This window comes from Petromyzon marinus, chromosome 45 (genome assembly GCF_048934315.1).
Source record: "Petromyzon marinus isolate PM22_M1 ecotype Great Lakes invasive population chromosome 45, UKy_Petmar_22M1.pri1.0, whole genome shotgun sequence".
NCBI classification, from domain to species: domain Eukaryota; kingdom Metazoa; phylum Chordata; class Hyperoartia; order Petromyzontiformes; family Petromyzontidae; genus Petromyzon; species Petromyzon marinus.
In genome coordinates this window covers 8,682,574-8,706,388 of record NC_133711.1, presented here as the reverse complement: position 1 = coordinate 8,706,388, position 23,815 = coordinate 8,682,574, and the positions used below count along the sequence as shown (strand labels likewise).

At 48.8% G+C, this 23,815-nt stretch overlaps 1 protein-coding gene across 4 annotated transcripts in view; it reads right to left on the bottom strand.

The window, feature by feature from the left end:
- The window catches only part of RALGAPB (Ral GTPase activating protein non-catalytic subunit beta), a 58,942-nt gene that overhangs the window by 5,227 nt on the left and 29,900 nt on the right, over positions 1-23,815 (bottom strand). For 2 of the 4 annotated variants that reach the window (XM_032971226.2, XM_032971231.2), the window contains 15 exons: positions 23,005-23,128; positions 21,410-21,427; positions 17,654-17,775; positions 16,443-16,625; positions 12,539-12,690; positions 9,211-9,455; positions 8,396-8,502; positions 6,909-7,061; positions 6,540-6,749; positions 5,388-5,546; positions 4,616-4,802; positions 3,888-4,010; positions 2,532-2,668; positions 961-1,069; positions 493-571 (listed from right to left, as the gene is read on the bottom strand). In XM_032971226.2, the coding sequence (XP_032827117.2) occupies positions 493-571; positions 961-1,069; positions 2,532-2,668; positions 3,888-4,010; positions 4,616-4,802; positions 5,388-5,546; positions 6,540-6,749; positions 6,909-7,061; positions 8,396-8,502; positions 9,211-9,455; positions 12,539-12,690; positions 16,443-16,625; positions 17,654-17,775; positions 21,410-21,427; positions 23,005-23,128 (2,108 nt within the window). The remainder of the gene's footprint in view (positions 1-492; positions 572-960; positions 1,070-2,531; positions 2,669-3,887; positions 4,011-4,615; positions 4,803-5,387; positions 5,547-6,539; positions 6,750-6,908; positions 7,062-8,395; positions 8,503-9,210; positions 9,456-12,538; positions 12,691-16,442; positions 16,626-17,653; positions 17,776-21,409; positions 21,428-23,004; positions 23,129-23,815) is intronic. The other 2 variants (XM_032971227.2, XM_032971228.2) reach the window with 2 other exon arrangements.

The following is a 23,815-nucleotide window of genomic DNA, read 5'->3' as shown; positions in this document are numbered from 1 at the left end:
TTACGGAAAAATCGCGTTATAATAAATAATATATGATACAGGGTAAAGCACAGTCCGCGATAACACGTGAGATGCGTATGCAGGCTGCACAAACACCGAGGTGCGTGGGTAGCACCTAGAAACATCCAGCAGCATCCCACCTCGTGCGACGCTACGCCGAGGCAGCCGTACAACCGCCTATTCCTACTCGTGCGACGTAGTTCCGTTCACTTAATCACGCAATATACAATTCGCATACGCGTTATTAAAAAAAAACGCGTCCCCTAAAACATTAATCGCGTTATATCCAATCCGCTCTGTGAAAACACGTCTTTGAGCAAAACGGACTGTACTTTGATTCTGAGCCCGATTCTCTTGCTGATTCTGACTACTCGGACTGGAAGTTGACCAGCTACTCGTGACAGGTAGCCACTGGCTGCATAGTTCATCGGAGTGCTCCAGCATAAATATTCTGATTCTGCATGGACCCACCAACTGCCCACGTACACGGACCTGACGGAGGTGCTGCTGTTGACAGGTGCCTCCATCCCCGTTATTGTCTCTTGAAGCAGTTCCGATAGCGGCAAATTCTCTGCAACAGTGTCAAGGGGCGGAAGCCATTTGTTCAAAGGCAAACATCGCTGGGTTGAAATGCGTCCGTCGAACATTTGTGTGTGTGTGTGCGAGAAGATTGGATTAATTATTATTATTTGCGGCAAAACAACTGAAAACATCGTTTCCTGTTCAATGAAATAATGGCCATTCAAGTGCACCGATTTACATTGTGGCAGCATAAGTGGAGGAAACATTAATACAATTAGCGATTTTTTTTTGTTTTTACAAATACAATTCAAGCAGCATACGAATTGGATAAAGTCACGCGGCTATGCCGCTTTAATGGATTCTCGCTTACAGCGAGAACAACAGCACGACGCAGCGCAATTGGTCTAATTTGAGGCTACTCTCTCCTCCATCGCTCACCGATGTCGTCGTAGCTTTCCACCCACACCACCATGACCTTGGTCTCAGGCCCCAGCGGGGGAAGGGGCCGCCCCAACGCGGACTTCTTTATCCGTCCGTTCAAACTCCCCTGCAAACCAGACAGGCAGCGCCGACCGCCCATTGGGTTGCGTGTCAGCGCGTGTGGTGCGGGCACGGGTACCCGCCGCCGCCACCACCACCTCGCCCCGCTCGCGACGTCACTTCTCTACTAAAACGTCTTCATCTGAAGAGCTGTGCAAGCGTAGAACTACCTTTTCGCACTCATTACACACACAAACTGCCTTCCACAAATGAACCACAATTACATTGCCGATCTCGTCAAGGGTCACAAACCATCACGCAAACTGCGGTCATCCTCGCAGCGGCTTTTCCCTAGCCATCGAACAAAGACGGTCCACCGGATCGCGCGCTATCAGATGCGCTTCCACGGCCGTCTGGAATGCTCTTCCTTCCAATATTAGGAAGCCACTGGAACTATGCACTTTTAAATCTATATTGAAAACTACCATAATTTCTTGAGAACTGATTTTTGTGTTATAATTTGTTGTCCTTCCCTCACACCTCCGATTAGCGAAGTATGGTGCGAAAGAAGTTCCACATACATACATTCTTATTGATGAAGTAAGAGACCCGCATTTAAATGTCAAGTTAAGTGAGTAACTGCGAACAATTTTTCAGCGTTTCTAGTATTAATTTATTTTACAGTACTGAAATCATCACGTGTCTATAAGCAACTTACATGGCAGGAGCTCGATCTCAAACAGATCTCAGTCTATGCTCCTCGCTTTCAACCAATCCGCACTGACCAGCATCTTGACGTACGGGGGTTGGTGAAGGCGGAGGGGGTGGGCATAGATGTGTAAAAATATAATGGGCTTTGCCACATTGCCCTCCACTGCCCACCAAATTGTTGTCCCTTCCCCCCTACCTCCGATTAGCACGGTTGGCTACGTATGGTGCAAAACAAGTTCAACGTACATTGCACCCACAGCCTTACATGGCAACCTGCTTGTTCGTGGTGATCATCCATCACAGGCATTAACCCCCATTGAAATTCAAATTCCATTGCTACGCAACGCACGCACACATCCGCAAAAGTCCGTGCCGTGGCAGGGCGTGAGATACGGACTATGGAATGCTGGGGTGAATGGCACCTTCGGGCAAGGCAGAATTTATGATCGTTTCATTTTGCTGTTCCGTTTCAAATGTTAACTACCTCACCTTGTATACAGGAGGTCCTACGTTCGATTCCAACCCTGATGCATGCTGTATATTTGGAGTTTGCATGATCTCTTTCCCCATGGTCGCGTGGATTTTTCTCCCGGTCCCCCGTTTTTTCCCTCCACATTTAGAATCAACATGCGTTCAGAGTATTTGGCTGCACTAAATTTCCACATCATAAGCCACGTTATTGAGCTATCATTTGTGATCACCAGGTTGCTTCTGAAAGAAGAGCTACATAGCTGAGTGGACCTTGCCTGGTAAATTAAAAAAAGACAGTTTTAGTTGAGAAAGGGCGGTGTGTGAATGGCGGGTGCTGGAGACGCCACCTGCTGGTTGGCGTTGGGGCCATCGTTCTGGCTTGGGAAGAGCTCCAGGCTCAGGGAGTGCTGCTTCAGCACCTTCGCCAGAAACTCCTGGTTGGCCTCGTTGTCCAGGGCCAACAGCTGTGGGTCGGCTGCGGGATCTGCACATGATGCAAACACAAACAACCAAAAAGGTCTTCCCCCGTGTAGCGATTCGCGAGCACCGATAAAGGCCGGCACAACGCCAACGTACGGGGAAGGGGGTTGTGTGTGGCCAGCACCACCCTTGTCTCCCCACTGTTGGTGTGTACACACTACAACGGGTTACTCATGTCAGTGCTCCTTACAGCCACCTGCCATATAAGCCACGAGGAGACTCAAAGGCTCCTTTTCCCCGTTTTGAGAGGTCGCCCTATGAAGGTAAGACAGGGTTAGTGGGTCTTTTGATGTGTGTGTCGTGCTTTGAAATGGATGCATTGTTCACAATCTTCCTTTCCTATAACCCAGGGATGGAGAAGCTAGGGCCAGTAACTTCAAATAATAAGGGTCACATGCAGCCTACCACCTTCAAACAACCCACAAATGATATTTATTCATCACTGCAAGCATCTGGGATACTCGTCGGGTACCAGAGGGGAATATTTTCAAACTGACAACACAGTCTAGATTTGAAGTTTTCGTGACTGCAGGGATCCATACTCTTTGATTATTTCGGTAAAGCCACGTAGGTATATATAAAAAATTTAATCACGACGTTTCGATCGCAACACAAGCAATCATCATGAGGTGGGAAAACCACAGCAATAAATTATTTTAATTTAAATTTTTATACCTACGTGACTTTACCGAAAGAACCAAAAGAGCATGACAACACAGTGTTTCTAATATTAACGTGCTCAGTCACTTCTGTCACTGCAAGCGACTTTTGCAGGGACAGACGCGACTGAGGTGTGTTTGTGTGAACGTGTGGCCCACCAAAGGGTAATGAACCCTTTCCCGTGCCGAGACGTCTAAAAGTTGCAGTGTGTGGTCTCGTTCACCGCTGAGTCTCGAAACGCGCAAGTGGTTCAACGTATATTTTACTTAGAGAGGCGTTGCGCCGTTGTCTGTAAAGGCATTGTACTCACCGCAAATAACCATAGTGACACGACCGCGCTCTATGATAGCTGGTGCCAAAAACTGTTCCACACGTGGGAGCCCCGGTACGTCTTCAGTGACGTACAACGTACGTACACGTGCGTCATCGAAATGGGGAAAGGGTAATTAAGTCCTAGTTGGCCCTTGGCAATGAAAATATTCTCCAACGCTGCTCCAGCCAAACACGCCCACACCCCCCTCCCCCCTGCCACGGTACATCCGGCCGCGTTCCCCTTAGCTCACCCGCGGAGGCGGGCAGTGAGGGCACCACGAAGGCCACCTCGGTGAGCGCGTCGGCGTAGTAGAGGACCCTGCGGTCTCCGTTGAAGACGCCCCCGCCGCTGCCCTCCGTCATGACCGGCTCGTCTGAAAGAACGAGTCAGAGGGCAAAACGGCCGCGTACGGCCATCCACGCGGTGTGTAGTGGGGGGATTTTCAAGCCGGAAAAACCGTGCGTCCTCAAAATAACGCGGTTCGATCTCATTTGTGCCGCATGTAATGAACGGGGGCGGTTTATAACATTCACACTTGAAGATCAAAAACTGAAGGGCGTGCAAAGCGATGCTGGCTTGTTGTTAGCTGCGTCTCCACGCTGAGCGGAAAACTGCACGCGCCAGTGCAGTGCCAGGTTAGTGCCGTACTTGAGAGCAACTGCTCAAGCATTGGATTGTGGGTTCCAGAAGTGGCTTGTGATATTCCGCAGTGTCATGTATTTATACATTTTTTTTATTTTCTTTTAGATAACTCTTATAAATCACATATAAACATTAAAAGCCAGTCAGCATAAATAACATCGCACGCTGCAAAAAGGGATGCATTTTGCATCCATGTATATAACGCGGTTTATTTTGTTAAGAAAAACGGATAAACACCGGGGGTACCCCCCATCCATGAATTATCCCGGGATATCGAGGACACTCCCGGCACGTCCCGACACCTCCTATCTCGGCTACCGCCACCGCTCCGCGTACCCACGGGCGACGTTCCGTCTCCGTCCCCGTCCTCCCCGCCGTAACTGCCGCCGGCGATGTGCCAGCTGGAGGTGACGTGGCCGGTCCAGCCCGGGTGCCGCCCAACCTGCACCGGCCAGCCCAGCGAGCCCAGCAGCTCCAGGAAGTGCGGCTGCACGGAGGTGGCGCTGTCCACGTTGCGTAGGATCTGGAGGCGGGTGGAACGCACCGTCCATGTAACCGTGAGGTAGGTAGCCGCCCATCCCCCCCGTGCAAAAATGTGCGACTTCCTCGTTGAGAGTTTTAAATATATCGAGTGGACTTTCCAACAGATGGCGAATACGTACAGCAGTGTTTTTCACAAACACGTTGGTCTCTACGCGTGGGATTTTGTTTCGAGGAAGATACGACGCAAAAAAGAGGGGAAAAAAAACCTTCGCTCTCTTGCAAATGGTCAATGTCACAGTTATGGAACTACCTCATGCAGATTGCACAAATGTGATAAAATTAACGAAAGAGACAGATCTTGGGGAGAGAGAAAAATCTACTGTCATTATTACATTATTACAGTCAGTCATGTCACTATATTGACATTCAAACGGAAGCCATGTCAAGAGAGTGCCACAATGACACATGTGACTGCAATTGTTAGTTCTGATCACCACAGCTTCACAGTCGCGAGTCGCGCACGGCCGAGACAAAAAAACTACGTGACAATTACACTTTCCTCTGCGGGATTAATTTTCCTTTGATGTGGGGCCAAAAAGGGTTCGGTGTGTGAACGTGAGGGCACCTCGCGTGGCATGCGCTGGCCCGCGCGCACGTAGAAGATGAAGACCGTGTCGAACGGACGCGAGGGCAGAGCGTCCAGCAAGGCCAGGTCCTCGAGGAATCCGGGCATCGTCTGGTCTAGCGCCACCAGGTGGGGTGGCATCCTGCTTGCGCCCATCTCCTGTCGCGCGCACGCACGCACGCACATGGAAAATGTATATGCGCACGCACACGCACAGGCGCAGATATTTTTTTTCTCTCTTCCGAAATGTTACCCTCATTGTGCCATCGCTGTGAGGTCATCAGACAAGGAATCCGTTCGGATCTCTCGCAGAGCAGAGCACCCTCGGCAATTGAAGCGGCTCGCAGAAGCGGACGTCACGAAAACCGCTTCTGTGACCTCTTAAAGTGACCTCTGGGCAACAGGGTAAGGGGCAGCACCTGCTCTGCTGCAAAGTAATATTCGTTGCACGGCAATCACATCCAATATTTAGAATTGTCAGAGCTGGAATTTAGCCAAGTGAACCTCATGGCGGTACCCCGGGGTACCATAGTACCCCGGCTCTCGCACAATGTCCGTGATGCAGTCATTTTTAGTCTCCGTTGATGGTCGGCGATGCAGCAGTCGACTCATCTCGACGAGCTGTACACGATGATGCACCGCTACGGTGCGTACGAGCGTTCAGGGTTTCAGCGCAATCTTCCACGCTGCATTTCGACATCGCAGAATAGCACGCGATGGTACCCCAGTCACGGAGTTAAGTACACGCCTGGAAAAATTAGTGTCCCTGAAGTAAAATATTTAATTGCCTCGGCCATTTTGTATTATTTGGTACCCCGGGGTACCGCCATAAGGATCAACTGCAGAACCAAACTTAATACGATTTTGTTGTGCTGTAATTGGCAACCTACACTTGACAACCCAAGTGTAGTGTCAGCACCTATACACACATACAAATACAGAACGCACACATGTACATAATGCACGGACCGTTGGGTCAGCAGAGGAAATACCGAACAGTAACTGATGTGGTTGCTGCCAGGCTGAACAAAAAAATAATACTCAAGAATTACTGCGCACATGATAACCAGGTACGCTGCTATGGAGAAACGCTGTACTTGGGGTTAACGCATTGCACAACTGTTTCCCTGGAGCGAACTGCGGCTCTGTCACCTTGAGCGCTTCCGGCGAAAGGAAGCCAAGGTGGGAGAGGAAGAGGCGTGCCGTCTGGAAGTCCTGTGATGGCTGTGGCAGTCGGCACTCTGTGGACGGGTCGGGGAACTCGACAGACGCTTGCGCCCGCTCCCGCGCGTGCGTCACGTCCGCCTCGTACGCCATCTGCTGCTCCATCAGCTTGCGCAGCTTCTCCTGCTGCAGCGCCATCTGCTCCGGCACACAGGGTGTATCTCCGCGTTCAGAGGTAAAAGCGTGTGATATATACGTCTATTAGCTTGTGTTTGGACTACGGGGATAGAGAAGCGGAGGTGGGAGAGGGTCGAATGGAGCTTTGCGTCACGGCGGTGGCTGCGTTCCCGTGCCGACCTGCTCGTTGATGATGTCGGGCAGGTCGGGGATGCTGCAGTCAGCCTTCACGAAGGGGATCTTGTCCACCTCCTCGGGGAACACGCGGTGCTTCACGTTGTATCGAGTGCCCACGTTTGCCAGCGGCGCCGGTCGGTTCTCCGTCGCGAAGGGCTGTACTCGCACCACAACGGAACGCGTTCCTGTGCTCCCGATACCTCTTTCCCACTGCACAACCGTGCCACGCCACGGCTGTACCGAGTCAGCATCGGCGCGGCACAGCGAGCGACCGGGTTGCATTTCCGCTGAAGAAGCCGAGCCGTTGTTTGTTGCCAACATCACAAACAATGAACACATCCACACTAGCACCGCGCTAGACCTGCTTGGCCGACAGAGCCAGTGGAAAAGGGGTGTATTGCACAGCAGACGTTGCCAGCAAGTGGCTGTGCGTGCCTGTGGGTGCTTGTTCTTGTAGCCCGAGGCGCTTAAGCTCACACATGCATCTAGAAACATGTGTTTAGGCGTGACAACATGTTAACTACCTCGCCTCGTATGCAGGAGGTCGTGGCTTCGATCCCGACCCTGACAAATGCCTATATAATCTTAGTTCTTTCGGTAAAGTCACGTTGAAGGGAAACAACAAAAGAATAAAATATATATAAAACAATAAAAATTCTCACGACGTTTCGACCACCTGAAGACGACCGTTTGTGTTATGGTCGAAACGTCGTGAGAATTTTTATTGTTTTATATATATTTTATTATTTTGTTGTTTCCCTTCAACGTGACTTTACCGAAAGAACTAAGAATATGAATTACTGCAGTCACGAAAGCTTTAAATCAAAAAATGCCTATATACTTGCAGTTTGCGTGTACTCTGTCTCTCCGTGTGGTCGTAAGGATTTTTCTCTGGGTCCTCTGCTTTTTCCCTCCACATCACACATTTAGAGTATTTGGCTGCTATAAATGTCCACATGATAAGCCACTTCATTGAGCGATCATTCGTAGTCAGATGGCTTCTGAAAAAGAAGCTAATAGCTCAGTGGGCTTTGCCTGGTGAGATAAAAAATATTTCTTAACAAGTGATTTGTTTACCTTTCCTATACTTTGCACTCTTATCGTGTATTTGCATTGTTTGTTGTTGTAACGTTCTGACCCTGTGCCCCTACTGGGAATCTGTGAATAAGAGCTTTATAGTTCATCGGATTCCTCCAGTAGAAATAAAGATTCTGATTCTGTAAAGCAATGCACTGATCACAGCACTTAGTGTCGGTATCAGCCGTTTCAGAAACAAAAACATCTTTCTTAGGAAACCGTGAGTTATTCGACTTTCATGAATGCATTTTGATTCGAGTCATTCTAACAATTATTATAATTACTTGTTTTGAGTGGGAATCTTACATGACCCGGGCCGTTTCAGAGTTGCTTTGCAAGCGACAAGCAACTTACATCCCATCTCATAGCTCATCGGATTCCTCCGGTGTGAATAAAAAGACTCCGAGTCGTACCTTGAGCACGACGGGGCAGTCCCGGGGCTGCTGTCGCAGCTGCAGGGTCCACGCATGCCGCCCGCCCAGCCCGCGGATCAGCACCGTCACCGTTGGGCAGGGATCTGCTGAGGTCCGAGGCACCCACGTACGTACACGCGCACACACGCTAAAGACAAAGATACCCCATATAGCCTTCAACAGACTGTTGGAACAAGTGCCGTTTGGGAGCGCCGAATAGTTTATGGCGTGGTGCACGACGGGGTGGTATGACAAGCACCGCGCCCAACAGCCTTTGTCTGTCCAGCTCGGATGATTACACACTACAGCAAGTACGTATTTAAGGCTGAGTCGACTTAGAGGAGGCCCAGGACTGGTTCTGACATCACTTGCAACTGATTTTAGCCTTGGCTGGGAATCAAACTCTGGTCTCGGGTTTCACAGTGCAGTATACAAACCACTATGCATCACCCCCCACATGGGTACGCGAAGACAAAGATCCCCTATATAGCCTTAAGAGATTTGTGGGGCAAGTGCTGTTTGAGAGCACCTATGAAGGTCGGCACGGCACACGAGGGGGTGGATGGCCAGCACTACGCCCGGCCACCTTTGCCTCCCTAGTGGCGATGTTTACTACACGCCGCACCAGGTACTCATTTGAAACTGAATCGACCTAGGGGAGGCCCAGGACCGGTTCGGGTAATCGTCACGACACGCACATTGGCAGACGAATACACAGACAGACGCGCGCAAACAACAACATCCTGCCGAATCCGTTCGCAGACGACGCGAGCGTCACACGTGCACGCCGTTTCACTGTCGCGAGGGGGCCTCACTCTGGTGGTTTCCGAGCGGCTGCTCCAGGATGGCGAGCACCACGCTGTTGTCGAGCACGAAGTAGCGGAAGTGAGCGTGCGGGGGCACGGCCTCCACGGCCGCGTTGCCGGGGCTGCCGCCGCCGCCGCCGCCGCCGCCGCCATCGCCCCCACGTGCCTGCCGCAAAAGCGTCTCCTCCTTGAGCAGGCTGCACAGCGACGCGGCGCCACTCGGAGCCGGGAAGGCGCCCAGGTGCTGCATCACGCTGCAAAGCGAAGACGTACGTACGTACGTATGTGGAACTTCTTTCGCACCGTACGTAAACAAACCGGGCTAATCGGAGGTGCAGGGGTCCAGACAAACTAACTAATCACAAAAAACTGTTCTAAATGAATTCGATTTCAAGCTATGCGAGCCTGTGGGTCTCTTATGTATGTATATTGAACTTTTTTTGCACCATACATAGGCAACTGTGCTAATCGAAGGTGTGGGGGAAGAACAACAAATTAAGCAAAAAAAGCAGCTCTAAAGAAATTAATTATTGATGATGATTACGATGTGGTGATACAGTGAGGGAAAAAAGCATTTGATCCCCTGCTGATTTTGTACGTTTGCCCACTGACAAAGAAATTACCAGTCTATAATTTTAATGGTAGGTTTATTTGAACAGTGAGAGACAGAATAACAACAAAATCCAGAAAAACGCATGTCAAAAATGTTATAAATTGATTTGCATTTTAATGAGGGAAATAAGTATTTGACCCCTCTGCAAAACATGGCTTAGTACTTGGTGGCAAAACCCTTGTTGGCAATCACAGAGGTCAGACGTTTCTTGTAGTTGGCCACCAGGTTTGCACACATCTCAGGCGGGATTTTGTCCGACTCCTCTTTGCAGATCTTCTCCAAGTCATTAAGGTTTCGAGGCTGACGTTTGGCAACTCGAACCTTCAGCTCCCTCCACAGATTTTCTATGGGATTAAGGTCTGGAGACTGGCTTGGCCACTCCAGGACCTTAATGTGTTTCTTCTTGAGCCACTCTTTTGTTGCCTTGGCCGTGTGTTTTGGGTCATTGTCATGCTGGAATTCCCATCCACGACCCATTTTCAATGTCCTGGCTGAGGGAAGGAGGTTCTCACCCAAGATTTGACGGTACATGGCCCTGTCCATCGTCCCTTTGATGCGGTGAAGTTGTCCTGTCCCCTTAGCAGAAAAACACCCCCCAAAGCATAATGTTTCCACCTCCATGTTTGACGGTGGGGATGGTATTCCTGGGGTCATAGGCAGCATTCCTCCTCCAAACACGGCGAGTTGAGTTGATGCCAAAGAGCTCCATTTTGGTCTCATCTGACCACAACACTTTCACCCAGTTGTCCTCTGAATCATTCAGATGTTCATTGGTAAACTTTAGACGGGCATGTATATGTGCTTTCTTGAGCAGGGGGACCTTACGGGCGCTGCAGGATTTCAGTCCTTCATTGTTTTCTTGGTGACTATGATCCCAGCTGCCTTGAGATCATTGACAAGCTCCTCTCGTGTAGTTCTGGGCTGATTCCTCACCGTTCTCATGATCATTGCAACTCCACGAGGTGAGATCTTGCATGGAGCCCCAGGCCGAGGGAGATTTACAGTTCTTTTGTGTTTCTTCCATTTGCGAATAATCGCACCAACTGTTGTCACCTTCTCACCAAGCTGCTTGGCAATGGTCTTGTAGCCCATTCCAGCCTTGTGTAGGTCTACAATCTTGTCTCTGACATCCTTGGAGAGCTCTTTGGTCTTGGCCATGGTGGAGAGTTTGGAATCTGATTGATTGCTTCTGTTATACAGGTAACAAGCTGAGATTAGGATCACTCCCTTTAAGAGTGTGCTCCTAATCTCAGCTCGTTACCTGTATAAAAGACACCTGGGAGCCAGAAATCTTTCGGATTGAGAGGGGGTCAAATACGTATTTCCCTCACTAATATGCAAATCAATTTATAACATTTTTGACATGCGTTTTTCTGGATTTTCTTGTTGTTATTTTGTCTCTCACTGTTCAAATAAACCTACCATTAAAATTAAAGACTGATCATTGCTTTGTCAGTGGGCAAACGTACAAAATCAGCAGGGGATCAAATACTTTATTCCCTCACTGTAATGAGTGGTGATGATGACGATGATCGTCATGATCAGGGTGGCAGTGATGACGACAATCGTGATGATGATAATCAGGATGGTGGTGACGGTGATTGTAGTGGTGACGGTGATTGTGGTGATGATGATGATCATGATGTATGTTGAACTTCTTTCGCACCTTACAATCTGAGTTGCGAGGGATTAGAGCACCTGACGGTAGTTTCGTTACAAGCAATACCCCGGTTTACATAGGGGATGCATTCCTAAAATGTGCGACGACGAATATCAAAATGATGTCAAAGCGATTTACAGGGTAGGGTGGTGGAGGTGGACGCTGAGAGGCGACGGATAACGAGAAAGGACGGACGACGATGCTGTCAGCGACACGAGTGTGCGGGTTGAAGCGACGCTTATCTGGTGTTAAGAATAAAGTGATGACGTACTTTGCAAAACAACGTAAAAGGGGGAGATGTAAATCTGGGTATCGCCGTTTTCAAAAGGTGCGATCTCCAACTATGAAGCCGGTAAAATTTCTCTTTTTTGACAATCCTATCTCTGCCGTCTCTCCTGTAAAAACAAAAATGCCGACTGCACAAAACATCGGCTGCTTTATCTTCTTCTGGAGTGTTCTGCTTTATCTTCTTCTGTAGTGTTCTGCTTTGTGCTCAAGTAGCACTGCGCCAGTACAGTTCAATAACTTTTTTATTTATTTAATGACGTACTGGTAATGCAAGCCCTCTGCGCGACCGCTTGACAGAACGCCGGGCGTAATTGCAATTCAATATTGTCAGTACAGTATTCCCTTGTCATTCACGAACTCGCCATCCACGATTTTGGCTATCCGCGAATCGCATCTCGAACTCGACATGACTCCATCGAGAGAGAAGAAGTGATGAGATAAAGTGATGAGAGATAAAGTGATGAGATAAAAATGTTATTACTATAATTTTCATGTATTTAATAGCTTATTTACGTATATATTTAACGTAATTCATTAAATAGATGGCTTTTCGCAGGCCAGCATCATTATCCGCGAAATTTGCTGTCCACAAGCATCTCCGGAACGTATCCCCCGCGAATAACGAGGGGATATAGGATATAGCAATGCCTGGTGCAATACCAATTAAATCAATTTAACCCTCAATTCTGCAAACAGGTAAACACGCAGCTTGGATCACAGCCACCACGTCGCCCGGCCACCCAGAGCCCGAGCAGAGAGGGCGGCCCCTGCAGTACCAGGTGAGCGTGGCCTCTGCTGCTTCCTTGACGCGAAGCGAAGCCGGGTTCTGCTCCTTCTTCGCCTTGCAGGTCACCTCCCCTTCGGACGAGCGAGACTTGCTGCCCGAAATGCCCAATTCCACAATCTCCAGCACCTCCCACAAACATTCCTGCAACAGCAACAACAACAGTTGGCATCTCACCAATAAATTACGACGATGTTTCCCCGGCGCTTGTGCCACGAGAGGTGCATTCTGAGGCTCGCTGGCAGGAGGTCCCGGGACAGACCCATGTGGTTGACTGCAGATGCCCCAAAAGTGCTCCTGATTGTCTCAACTTGAGCTGCCTTGCGCTCTGCTCGTTCTAAGCGTCGCTCCTCTGTCCGCCACCATTGCTGAAGAGCAGCTGCCTCCCAACAGCCAAGTAGTGTACTTCACAAGCCTCCTGCACAGACCCATCTTTTCGCTGCAGATACCAGTTATGGGTAAGTAGTGCACTTCGCAATAAGTGCTCCTGTACCATATCAACCCATCTGCTCTCTCGTCTGCGACGTACCCATTTAGCCCACTCTATCCGGTCAAATAGAAGCTTTTTGGCCATGCGGTGGAGGTCACACATAAACACAGACGCACATTATCGATATGCGCTGTGCAGCCTATCTCAGCCCTTGCCAACTTCTGAAAATAATTATTGCAAGCGAAACGCGCCTACCAGGCAGACGTGATGTAATGTGAGACAACAGAAGTTTGAGGTTGCGCCAGCCTCGTGTGTCGTTTACATGTAGGAACACGTTAGCCAATAAAACCAAGAAGTGGCTGCAGGTAGTCGCCCTGCCCCCAGCCCCCCTGCCATCACTGAAATCAATCATACCCTCATTAGCGCACGCCCACAACTCGTTATTAAGCCTGTGTCAGAGCAAATAACTAATCGCCAAGGCGCAACGCGTATAAATGAAAGTTCAGCGTAAAATTGCAGCGGTGATGAATTTACAAGACAAAAAAGTTGACAAAAACTCGTAAAAATGGTAATGAATTTTTACTGTAATTCGTACAAACACAGAGCTTCAAAATGCGTAATTTTTATGACGCGGGCGCACGCTAGTTTACGGAAAATAGCGCAATAAGAAACGCCTAACGATCAGATGCTGCACCGTCAACACGTGCTCAAGGATGGTCTACGCGATTGTCTTCAGAGGAGCTGCTCGACACGCTGGGCCAAGGACTCGAGAACCCAAACGCGGTGTTCCAAACACTTGGCACTTCGTACGGTGTCAGCACTGAGCCGTGCCACTGAGGACTCCTTGAGACAAGATGTTCCGCACTTGTAGCAGCAGCAGCAGCGTTACGCGTTCATCAATACTGATTAATCACCCACTCGCAGCCACCCCCTGTTTAACATCAATTAGGCTGTCGGAGAAAGCGAGGAGACTCAGTAGCGCACACACACGGAAAAAAACACATGTGCGAGAGTAAAACTGGAGTGTTTGTAAAAGAAGAGCCTGCCCACCTTGGTAATCCCCAGTACTCGTGTTTATACACCGCACCAGGTACTCATTTAGTACTGAGTCGACCTAGAGGAGCTCGAGTACCGACATTGCTCATGAGCGAAAAATCGAATCCGGTTGCTTGGTTCGTAGCGTCGTGACTTAACCACTACGCTGCCACACATACACACACTCGTACCAACACACACACACACACACACTCGTACCAACACACACACACTCGTACCAACACACACACACTCGTACCAACACACACACACTCGTACCAACACACACACTCGTACCAACACACACACACACACACACTCGTACCAACACACACACACACACACTCGTACAAACACACACACACTCGTACCAACACACACACACTCGTACCAACACACACACACACACTCGTACCAACACACACACACTCGTACCAACACACACACACTCGTACCAACACACACACACACACTCGTACCAACACACACACACTCGTACCAACACACACACACTCGTACCAACACACACACACTCGTACCAACACACACACACTCGTACCAACACACACACACTCGTACCAACACACACACACACACTCGTACCAACACACACACACTCGTACCAACACACACACACACTCGTACCAACACACACACACACACTCGTACCAACACACACACACTCGTACCAACACACACACACACACTCGTACCAACACACACACACACACTCGTACCAACACACACACACACACTCGTACCAACACACACACACTCGTACCAACACACACACACTCGTACCAACACACACACACTCGTACCAACACACACACACTCGTACCAACACACACACACACACACTCGTACCAACACACACACACACACACTCGTACCAACACACACACACTCGTACCAACACACACACACTCGTACCAACACACACACACTCGTACCAACACACACACACTCGTACCAACACATACACACTCGTACCAACACACACACACACTCGTACCAACACACACACACACACACTCGTACCAACACACACACACACACTCGTACCAACACACACACACACACTCGTACCAACACACACACACACACTCGTACCAACACACACACACACACTCGTACCAACACACACACACACACTCGTACCAACACACACACTCACTCGTACCAACACACACACTCACTCGTACCAACACACACACACACACTCGTACCAACACACACACACTCGTACCAACACACACACACACACTCGTACCAACACACACACACTCGTACCAACACACACACACACACACTCGTACCAACACACACACACTCGTACCAACACACACACACTCGTACCAACACACACACACACACTCGTACCAACACACACACACTCGTACCAACACACACACACTCGTACCAACACACACACACACTCGTACCAACACACACACACACACACACTCGTACCAACACACACACACTCATACCAACACACACACACTCGTACCAACACACACACACTCGTACCAACACACACACACACTCGTACCAACACACACACTCACTCGTACCAACACACACACTCACTCGTACCAACACACACACACACTCGTACCAACACACACACACTCGTACCAACACACACACACACACACTCGTACCAACACACACACACACACTCGTACCAACACACACACACACACACACTCGTACCAACACACACACACACTCGTACCAACACACACACTCGTACCAACACACACACACACACACTCGTACCAACACACACACACACACTCGTACCAACACACACACACTCGTACCAACACACACACACTCGTACCAACACACACACACACTCGTACCAACACACACACACACTCGTACAACACACACACTCGTACCAACACACACACACTCGTACCAACACACACACTCACTCGTACCAACACACACACTCACTCGTACCAACACACACACTCACTCGTACCAACACACACACTCACTCGTACCAACACACACACTCACTCGTACCAACACACACACACACTCGTACCAACACACACACACACTCGTACCAACACACACACTCACTCGTACCAACACACACACTCGTACCAACACACACACACACACACTCGTACCAACACACACACTCGTACCAACACACACACACACACTCGTACCAACACACACACACTCGTACCACACACACACTCGTACCAACACACACACACTCGTACCAACACACACACTCGTACCAACACACACACACTCGTACCAACACACACACTCGTACCAACACACACACACTCGTACCAACACACACACACTCGTACCAACACACACACACTCGTACCAACACACACACACACTCGTACCAACACACACACACTCGTACCAACACACACACACACGCACTTACCTTTTCGTCGAGCAGCTCCGGGTGCTCGGTGAGCCACACGCACAGGCACTGGAAGGCGGCCACGATCATGGAGTGCAGGTCCCGCGAGTGGAACGGCGCCGGGCGGCTGCACTGGAACACGATGAACTCGCACACCGCACTCACCGCGCGCCGCCTCTCCGCCATCTCGGGGGTCACGCGCACCTGCCCACGCGTGTACACCCGGGCCAGAGGTGGTGACGACATGTATGCAGGGGGTCGTGGCTTCGATCCCGACCCTGACAATGCCTGTATACTTGGAGCTTGCATGTTCTCTCTCTCCCTGTGGTCGCGAGGATTTTTCTCCGGGTCCTCCGGTTTTTCCCTCCACATCACACATTTAGAGTATTTGGCTGCTATAAATGTCCACAATAAAAGCCACTTCGTTGAGCTATAATTTTGGACCAGATCGCTTCTGAAATAGAGCTATATAGTTCAGTTGGCCTTACCTGGTAAAATCGAAATAGTTTCTCTGGTGTGGACCAATCAGTTTGAAAGACAATACATACATTATCGGAGTATGTTTTTTGTTTGCATTTTGACCACAAGTATTGTGGTTAATGCAGACATGATTCCTTGTAAAAGGTTTCAGTTTGGTGTTTTAACAACTGAACACAGCTGTTTTGTTGCCAGATAAAATGGGAAAAACTTATTCTCAGATGAATCCTTCTTTAACAAAGGTTATCGCGGACAATCTTGATTCACAACGGCGTCTTGTGGTGGAGGGTTCTTAAATTTAGTGAGATCGTTTTTCACCTGAACGTAAAAATCTATTATGAATCATTAACCCTACCGCATCGCAATCGCTATGAACCAGCTCATTCTCCTTCACCCACAGGGCTTGCGAGTAAGTCACACAACAAATCCGGAAAAGTATGGGTTTGAGATTGTCTTTTAGGTCTGTGTGTGTCTGTGTGTGTAATAGGACATTGGGAAGAGGGAAGGGTCGTCTTTTCTGCTCTGCTACCCCGGGGTGCAAAGATACATAAATCCAGCCCTGGCGTACACACACACACAAACACTACATGCATACAACAGGGAAGGATCTCCGCACTGCCTCCAAATAAAAACGATGGACACACACACACGCGTGCCCGCCTAGGACGAGGGACGTCATTTGAAAAACACGTTCGGTATATATATATATAAAAAAAAAACGATTTCCTTGCAACGATTTGGGCCAGGGGCCGGACCTTGGCGAGGCCGGAGAGCAGTTCCAGTGCGGCGAGAGACACCTTGAGGTCGGCCTTCCACTGCGTGCGCACGCGCTGCGTCACCAGGTGGATGGCGCGCACCAGCAGGCCCAGAGCGCTGTCTGCACGCACGCGCCGACGGTGGTGGGGGGTGGTTAGGGTAGAGGTTACAAATGAGCACATGCGTATTCATGTGGCTACAAGCATGGGGAGCATTCACTCGTTGCGGGTCGTTACCTGCGTGCGTACTCCACTGAACAATTTGGAGGAAAAAAAAAAATGTCCACAAATATATGCCCGATTGCACTATCCGTGTCATGTTGCAAGGCGACGTATACCCACTCGTATCTCTCGCAGGATAGTGCAACCCCGCACAAGTGGACAGCAAAGAGCTACCTCTGAAATCCATCATGCAATGTTCATCACATGACAGTCAAACAGATATATATATGTATTTTTGAAAAATTCTCAGATCTGTAATTTAGCCGAATTAAGTGTAGATTGAATTTTTACAGTCCCATATGACCAGATTGAGAACCACAACTTTATACACTTGAGATCACGTTTTAATCATAGGTGAGTGCCTGGATTCGAACCCAGGATCTCAGCGGTGCCAGTTCATCGCCCTGACCTCTAGGGCCATCCTGCTAGTTCTTAAGAGAGCATCTTCAATGTCTCGAACACAATCTGGAACCATACACAATTGTTATGGATGTAACGATTCATCGATTACAATTCTTACTTATACTGCATGTTGTTCCACTACGAACTCTATAGACTCTTACCATGACAGGTGCTGTAGTTTTATACCATTATAGGTTCTACATAACAACCTCAAGGGAATAAACACATTATTTGTGAATAGAATTGCGACACCAAAATTATAACGATTCATCAAACCATGATAGGGACAAATTGTTACATCCATAATAATTAATGGTATGCAATTGCCAATATATACAGTGAGGGAAAAAAGTATTTGATCCCCTGCTGATTTTGTACGTTTGCCCACTTACAAAGAAATGATCAGTCTATAATTTTAATGGTAGGTTTATTTGAACAGTGAGAGACAGAATAACAAAAAATGCAGAAAAACGCATGTCAAAAATGTTATAAATTGATTTGCATATTAGTGAGGGAAATACGTATTTGACCCCCTCTCAATCAGAAAGATTTCTGGCTCCCAGGTGTCTTTTATACAGGTCACGAGCTGAGATTAGGAGCACACTCTTAAAGGGAGTGCTCATAATCTCAGCTTGTTACCTGTATAAAAGACACCTGTCCACAGAAGCAATCAATCAGATTCCAAACTCTCCACCATGGCCAAGACCAAAGAGCTCTCCAAGGATGTCAGGGACAAGATTGTAGACCTACACAAGACTGGAATGGGCTACAAGACCATTGCCAAGCAGCTTGGTGAGAAGGTGACAACAGTTGGTGCGATTATTCACAAAAGAACTGTCAATCTCCCTCGGCGTGGGGCTCCATGCAAGATCTCACCTCGTGGAGTTGCAATGATCATGAGAACGGTGAGGAATCAGCACAGAACTACACGGGAGGATCTTGTCAATGATCTCAAGCCAGCTGGGACCATAGTCACCAAGAAAACAATTGGTAACACACTACGCCGTGAAGGACTGAAATCCTGCAGCGCCCGCAAGGTCCCCCTGCTCAAGAAAGCACATATACATGCCCGTCTGAAGTTTGCCAATGAACATCTGAATGAATCAGAGGACAACTGGGTGAAAGTGTTGTGGTCAGATGAGTTTGGAGGAGGAGGAATGCTGCCTATGACCCCAAGAACACCATCCCCACCGTCAAACATGGAGGTGGAAACATTATGCTTTGGGGGTGTTTTTCTGCTAAGGGGACAGGACTTCACCGCATCAAAGGGACGATGGACGGGGCCATGTACCGTCAAATCTTGGGTGAGAACCTCCTTCCCTCAGCCAGGGCATTGAAAATGGGTCGTGGATGGGTATTCCAGTGTGACAATGACCCAAAACACACGGCCAAGGCAGCAAAGGAGTGGCTCAAGAAGAAGCACATTAAGGTCCTGGAGTGGCCAAGCCAGCCTCCAGACATTAAACCCATAGAAAATCTGTGGAGGGAGCTGAAGGTTCGAGTTGCCAAACGTCAGCCTCGAAACCTTAATGACTTGGAGAAGATCTGCAAAGAGGAGTGGGACAAAATCCCTCCTAAGATGTGTGCAAACCTGGTGGCCAACTACAAGAACCGTCTGACCTCTGTGATTGCCAACAATCACAGAGGTCAGATATACTTATTTCCCTCATTAAAATGCACATCAATTTATAACATTTTTGACATGCGTTTTTCTGGATGTTGTTGTTGTTATTCCGTCTCTCACTGTTCAAATAAACCAACCATTAAAATTATAGACTGGTCATTTCTTTGTCAGTGGGCAAACGTACAAAATCAGCAGGGGATCAAATGATTTTTTCCCTCACTGTATACTGGTATATTGACACTTATATAGAAGCAAACTTAAAGGCTAACTTTAAATAGGAAAAACATCTCTAAAATGTCAAAGGCAATTCATCAAGTCGCAAAAGTAAATTATATATATTAAAAAAGAGGCAATCAATGCCAACGCAAACTTTAAATGCACAATTTTTTTTTTTAATCAAGACTACAAACATGGGACTTGAAAACCTTTTCTCATTCACTCATGCAAGCGCTCCTCATTTTACAACCTTTACAAGCTAAAACAACTAATCACCAGCGGTTGTTAAGCTGACACTGGTTAAAAAGACCAACAACAAAATGTTTACCCATCACCAGCACCACTGACAACAGTGCAAACCTGTTTAACGTTTTGATAGGTGAGCTAATGATTTTAGAGCTAAACCACTGATCATTACCTGAGTGCAAAAGTCGGTGAAAAACTGAAAAAAAAATCAAAAAGCCTCCGGGGTGGGGGGGGGGGTGCACACAAGCCACATGCAAGTAAAAGCGGTGCGAGCGAAAGAGCGTGCGACGACAGGGGTCGCACAGCAACGACGACCGTCTAGGACCGTGCGGCGATTTTGCAGAAACGGCCGGCAGGCAGGCAGTGGTGGGACACTGGTGGGAAAAAAAGTCGCCCGATAACACGCGGCTGTTGTGACGCCGCTGACAACTTGTAACGGTAGACCGTGCCTGTACCCTCTGTGCCGCTACCACATGGCAAGGCGATGTGGAGAAATGGCATAAAAGTGGCAAGCGATTTTTTAAGCGACCATATGAATGGAGTTTGCTTGCATGCAACCACGGAGAGGGGGGGGGGGTGAAGCGTTCAACTCCTCCCCCAACGTGGCGCAAATTCATTTTGCGTTTCCGTGTAGCATCATGGGGTAAAAGCCAATGTAAACTGAACTTCGATCTGTGTTTCCACACGTGAATATATCGTTTTTTCCATCAGCATATTGCCTTTCCAGGGCGATATTATCCAATAAAATGTGTTTAAACAAACTCTGGACAGAGTCAGGCTTGTTAAACAAATGCTGCTGGATTGGCAGATGTTCCTGATGAAGGTGCTCCATATGAAATGTGGGACCCCGTTCAATCGCAATACCGTACATAAATTCATTATGCGCTGCCATGAAGCACCATGGGTAAATGGTGCAAGTCGACACTTAGGGAAATAACAGTCGCCGAGCCGCCTTGTTAACGACGCCAACCGCAATGTCGCGCAAAAGTTCAGCGCGCCAGTGCGACCCCTGTGAGATGTGTGAGCCGCTCATCTCTGAACTTTACCTTGGGGTGGGAGGGAGCCTGGGGAGAGAATGGTGGGCGACCCGGGGGGGGGGGGGGGACAGGGAGGGAGGGGAGAGGAATACAAGCAGTGAATCACAGCACCGCAATCCCAGGCAGCTGGAGGTGGGGGAGGCCAGGCATTAAGGAGCAAGGCTTGGGGAGGAAAGGGAAGGGACCTCAAAAGCTGCTGGGAATAGCACAAAGAATTAGGGTGCATGTTCTTCATTTTATCATCTCATTTATATACAAGAAAAAATCCAGGGGAATCTGACGGCTTCTTATGCACATACCTGATGCAGACTCAGCCTAACCACGTGTGGCTGTGTCGTGATTTCTCAAGGGGGCATTGTTGGTGGTTATTCCTGGTGCCCAGTGTTGGCTGGGTCAAGAAGCCGCCTCTCCGTATTCAGTTAATTTCACCAAATAATTATTGTAAGGAGGGCAGTATATGCATCACTTAAAATGGGCACACTGTGTGCCAAATTACACAGCATTAACAGCACAGACAATTAGTACTCCGTTTGTCAAGTCGTAATTACAATGCATCATATTTGTGAGCAAATTGGCCTGGCTGATTTTGTAATGATGGCAATGCTTTGCAAACGTTTAGGAACGTAACAAAATGTTCAAATTGAGAGATTTTCCCGTGAATTATATTAGCTGCAGCGACGCATATGCCCTTACTCCTGATTAAAATTGTAAAGTGTTATTATTCTTCAAAGTGATTTTTTTTTTAACTAAATGCAGCTCAGAGGATTCCAAATGCATGCATTTCATTCCAACCCAGCATGCGACGACAATGCAGTAAACTGGGTGCTTATTCTGGTTGCACATAGGGGCTGTGATATGATCTGCAGCCAGACACAGCCATCGTACGTGCGTTCGTACGCACGTACGTACGCACGTACGCACGCATGCACGCCCACACATACAAGCACATTATGCACACACCAGCACGTATACACGATCCAAGAAGAAGCAAACAACTGAGGCTTGCTATACTCAACCGCAAAATGCTGGCCCAATTATCTGATTGAGAAAGAAAGTGAATGTCATGATGAATGGCATCTACAATGGACTTTTAAAAGGAAAGAGATACAGCTATTTACAAGTTTTGAGAGTTAAGCAAGTTAGCTTCGATTTTTGCTGCAATGAGACTAATTTGTTTCTGGGAATGTTACTACTGAATTCGACTTAACTACAATGATTAATGGAGAAAACATTACAGCATTTTCTTTTAGTGGCAAAACAAAAACAAAACAAAGCAGATTTCAGCTTTTCAATGACTCTAGCTCCATAACACCCTGCTTTTAACACTCTTCATTAACCTGCATCTGAACATTCACCAATGTATAAACGCGACACTGGGCCATCCCAAAACCTCTCTATCACGGGGACGGATTGGGAGTGAGAGCACCCTCCTTTGCTAAGAAGATAGGCAGCTCTGCACCCTGCACCAAGCATAACCGCGCACTGTGCCTCCGTGGTCGGTGGAGCGACGTCACGGGCACCGCTCGGCCCTGCCGTGCTTCGCCCGGGGCTGGGCCTTAGCCAGACCCAGGCCGGGGCCAGCGGAGGCTGGTGCCACCGCCTACCGTAGTCCCGCATCATAGCCTGGGTGGGCCGGTCGCCCTCCGGGGTGGCGGCCTCCGTGCTGCTGCTGCTCGACGCGCTCACGCCGCTGCTGTTGCGGCTGTGTGTCCTCTGCGCGTCGTCGACCTGCGCGACACAGCGCGCGATTCAGTGGCGTCGCGTTCTAATAAAACTACAATAACTTTAGGCTATTTTTTTATTTTACCAGGTAAGGCCCACTCAGCTATATATAGCTCTTTTTCAGATGTGACCTGGCCACATATGATAGCTCAACAAAAGTGGTTTATCACGTGGAAATTCATTGCAGCCAAATACTCTAAAAGCATGTTATTTCTAAATGTGGAGGGAGTAACTGTAGGTTCCGGAGAAAGATCCACGTGACCACAGGGAGAGAGACACGCAAACTCCAAATATACAGGCGTCAGAGACAGGACCGAACCCACGACCTCCTGCATACCAGGCAAAGGAGTTAACATCTCGCCACCGCGTTGTGTTCCGAGTGCGCGGGTGGTGCAACTGCACCAGGGAAGCACGGGCCGGAGAGGCTGGAGGGGCCGGGCTACGAAGAGTTGGGGTAGGCAGGAGGGTCAATAGCTATCGCGGTACGCTTGGGGACCTGGCAGTGCCAGATGTAGGCGGAGGCTACAGATTGTTGGGAATTCAGGGGATGGCGGTCATGTCAAGTTTTGCAGGTGGGTGGCTGTGAATGCGAATCCCCCCCAGCCTATGTGTGCGTGTGAAATGCGCCATCGACATGTGGAGGAGTAAAATGGGAGGACACAGCGACAGAGCATAGGGAGGTGGCCCCGTTTC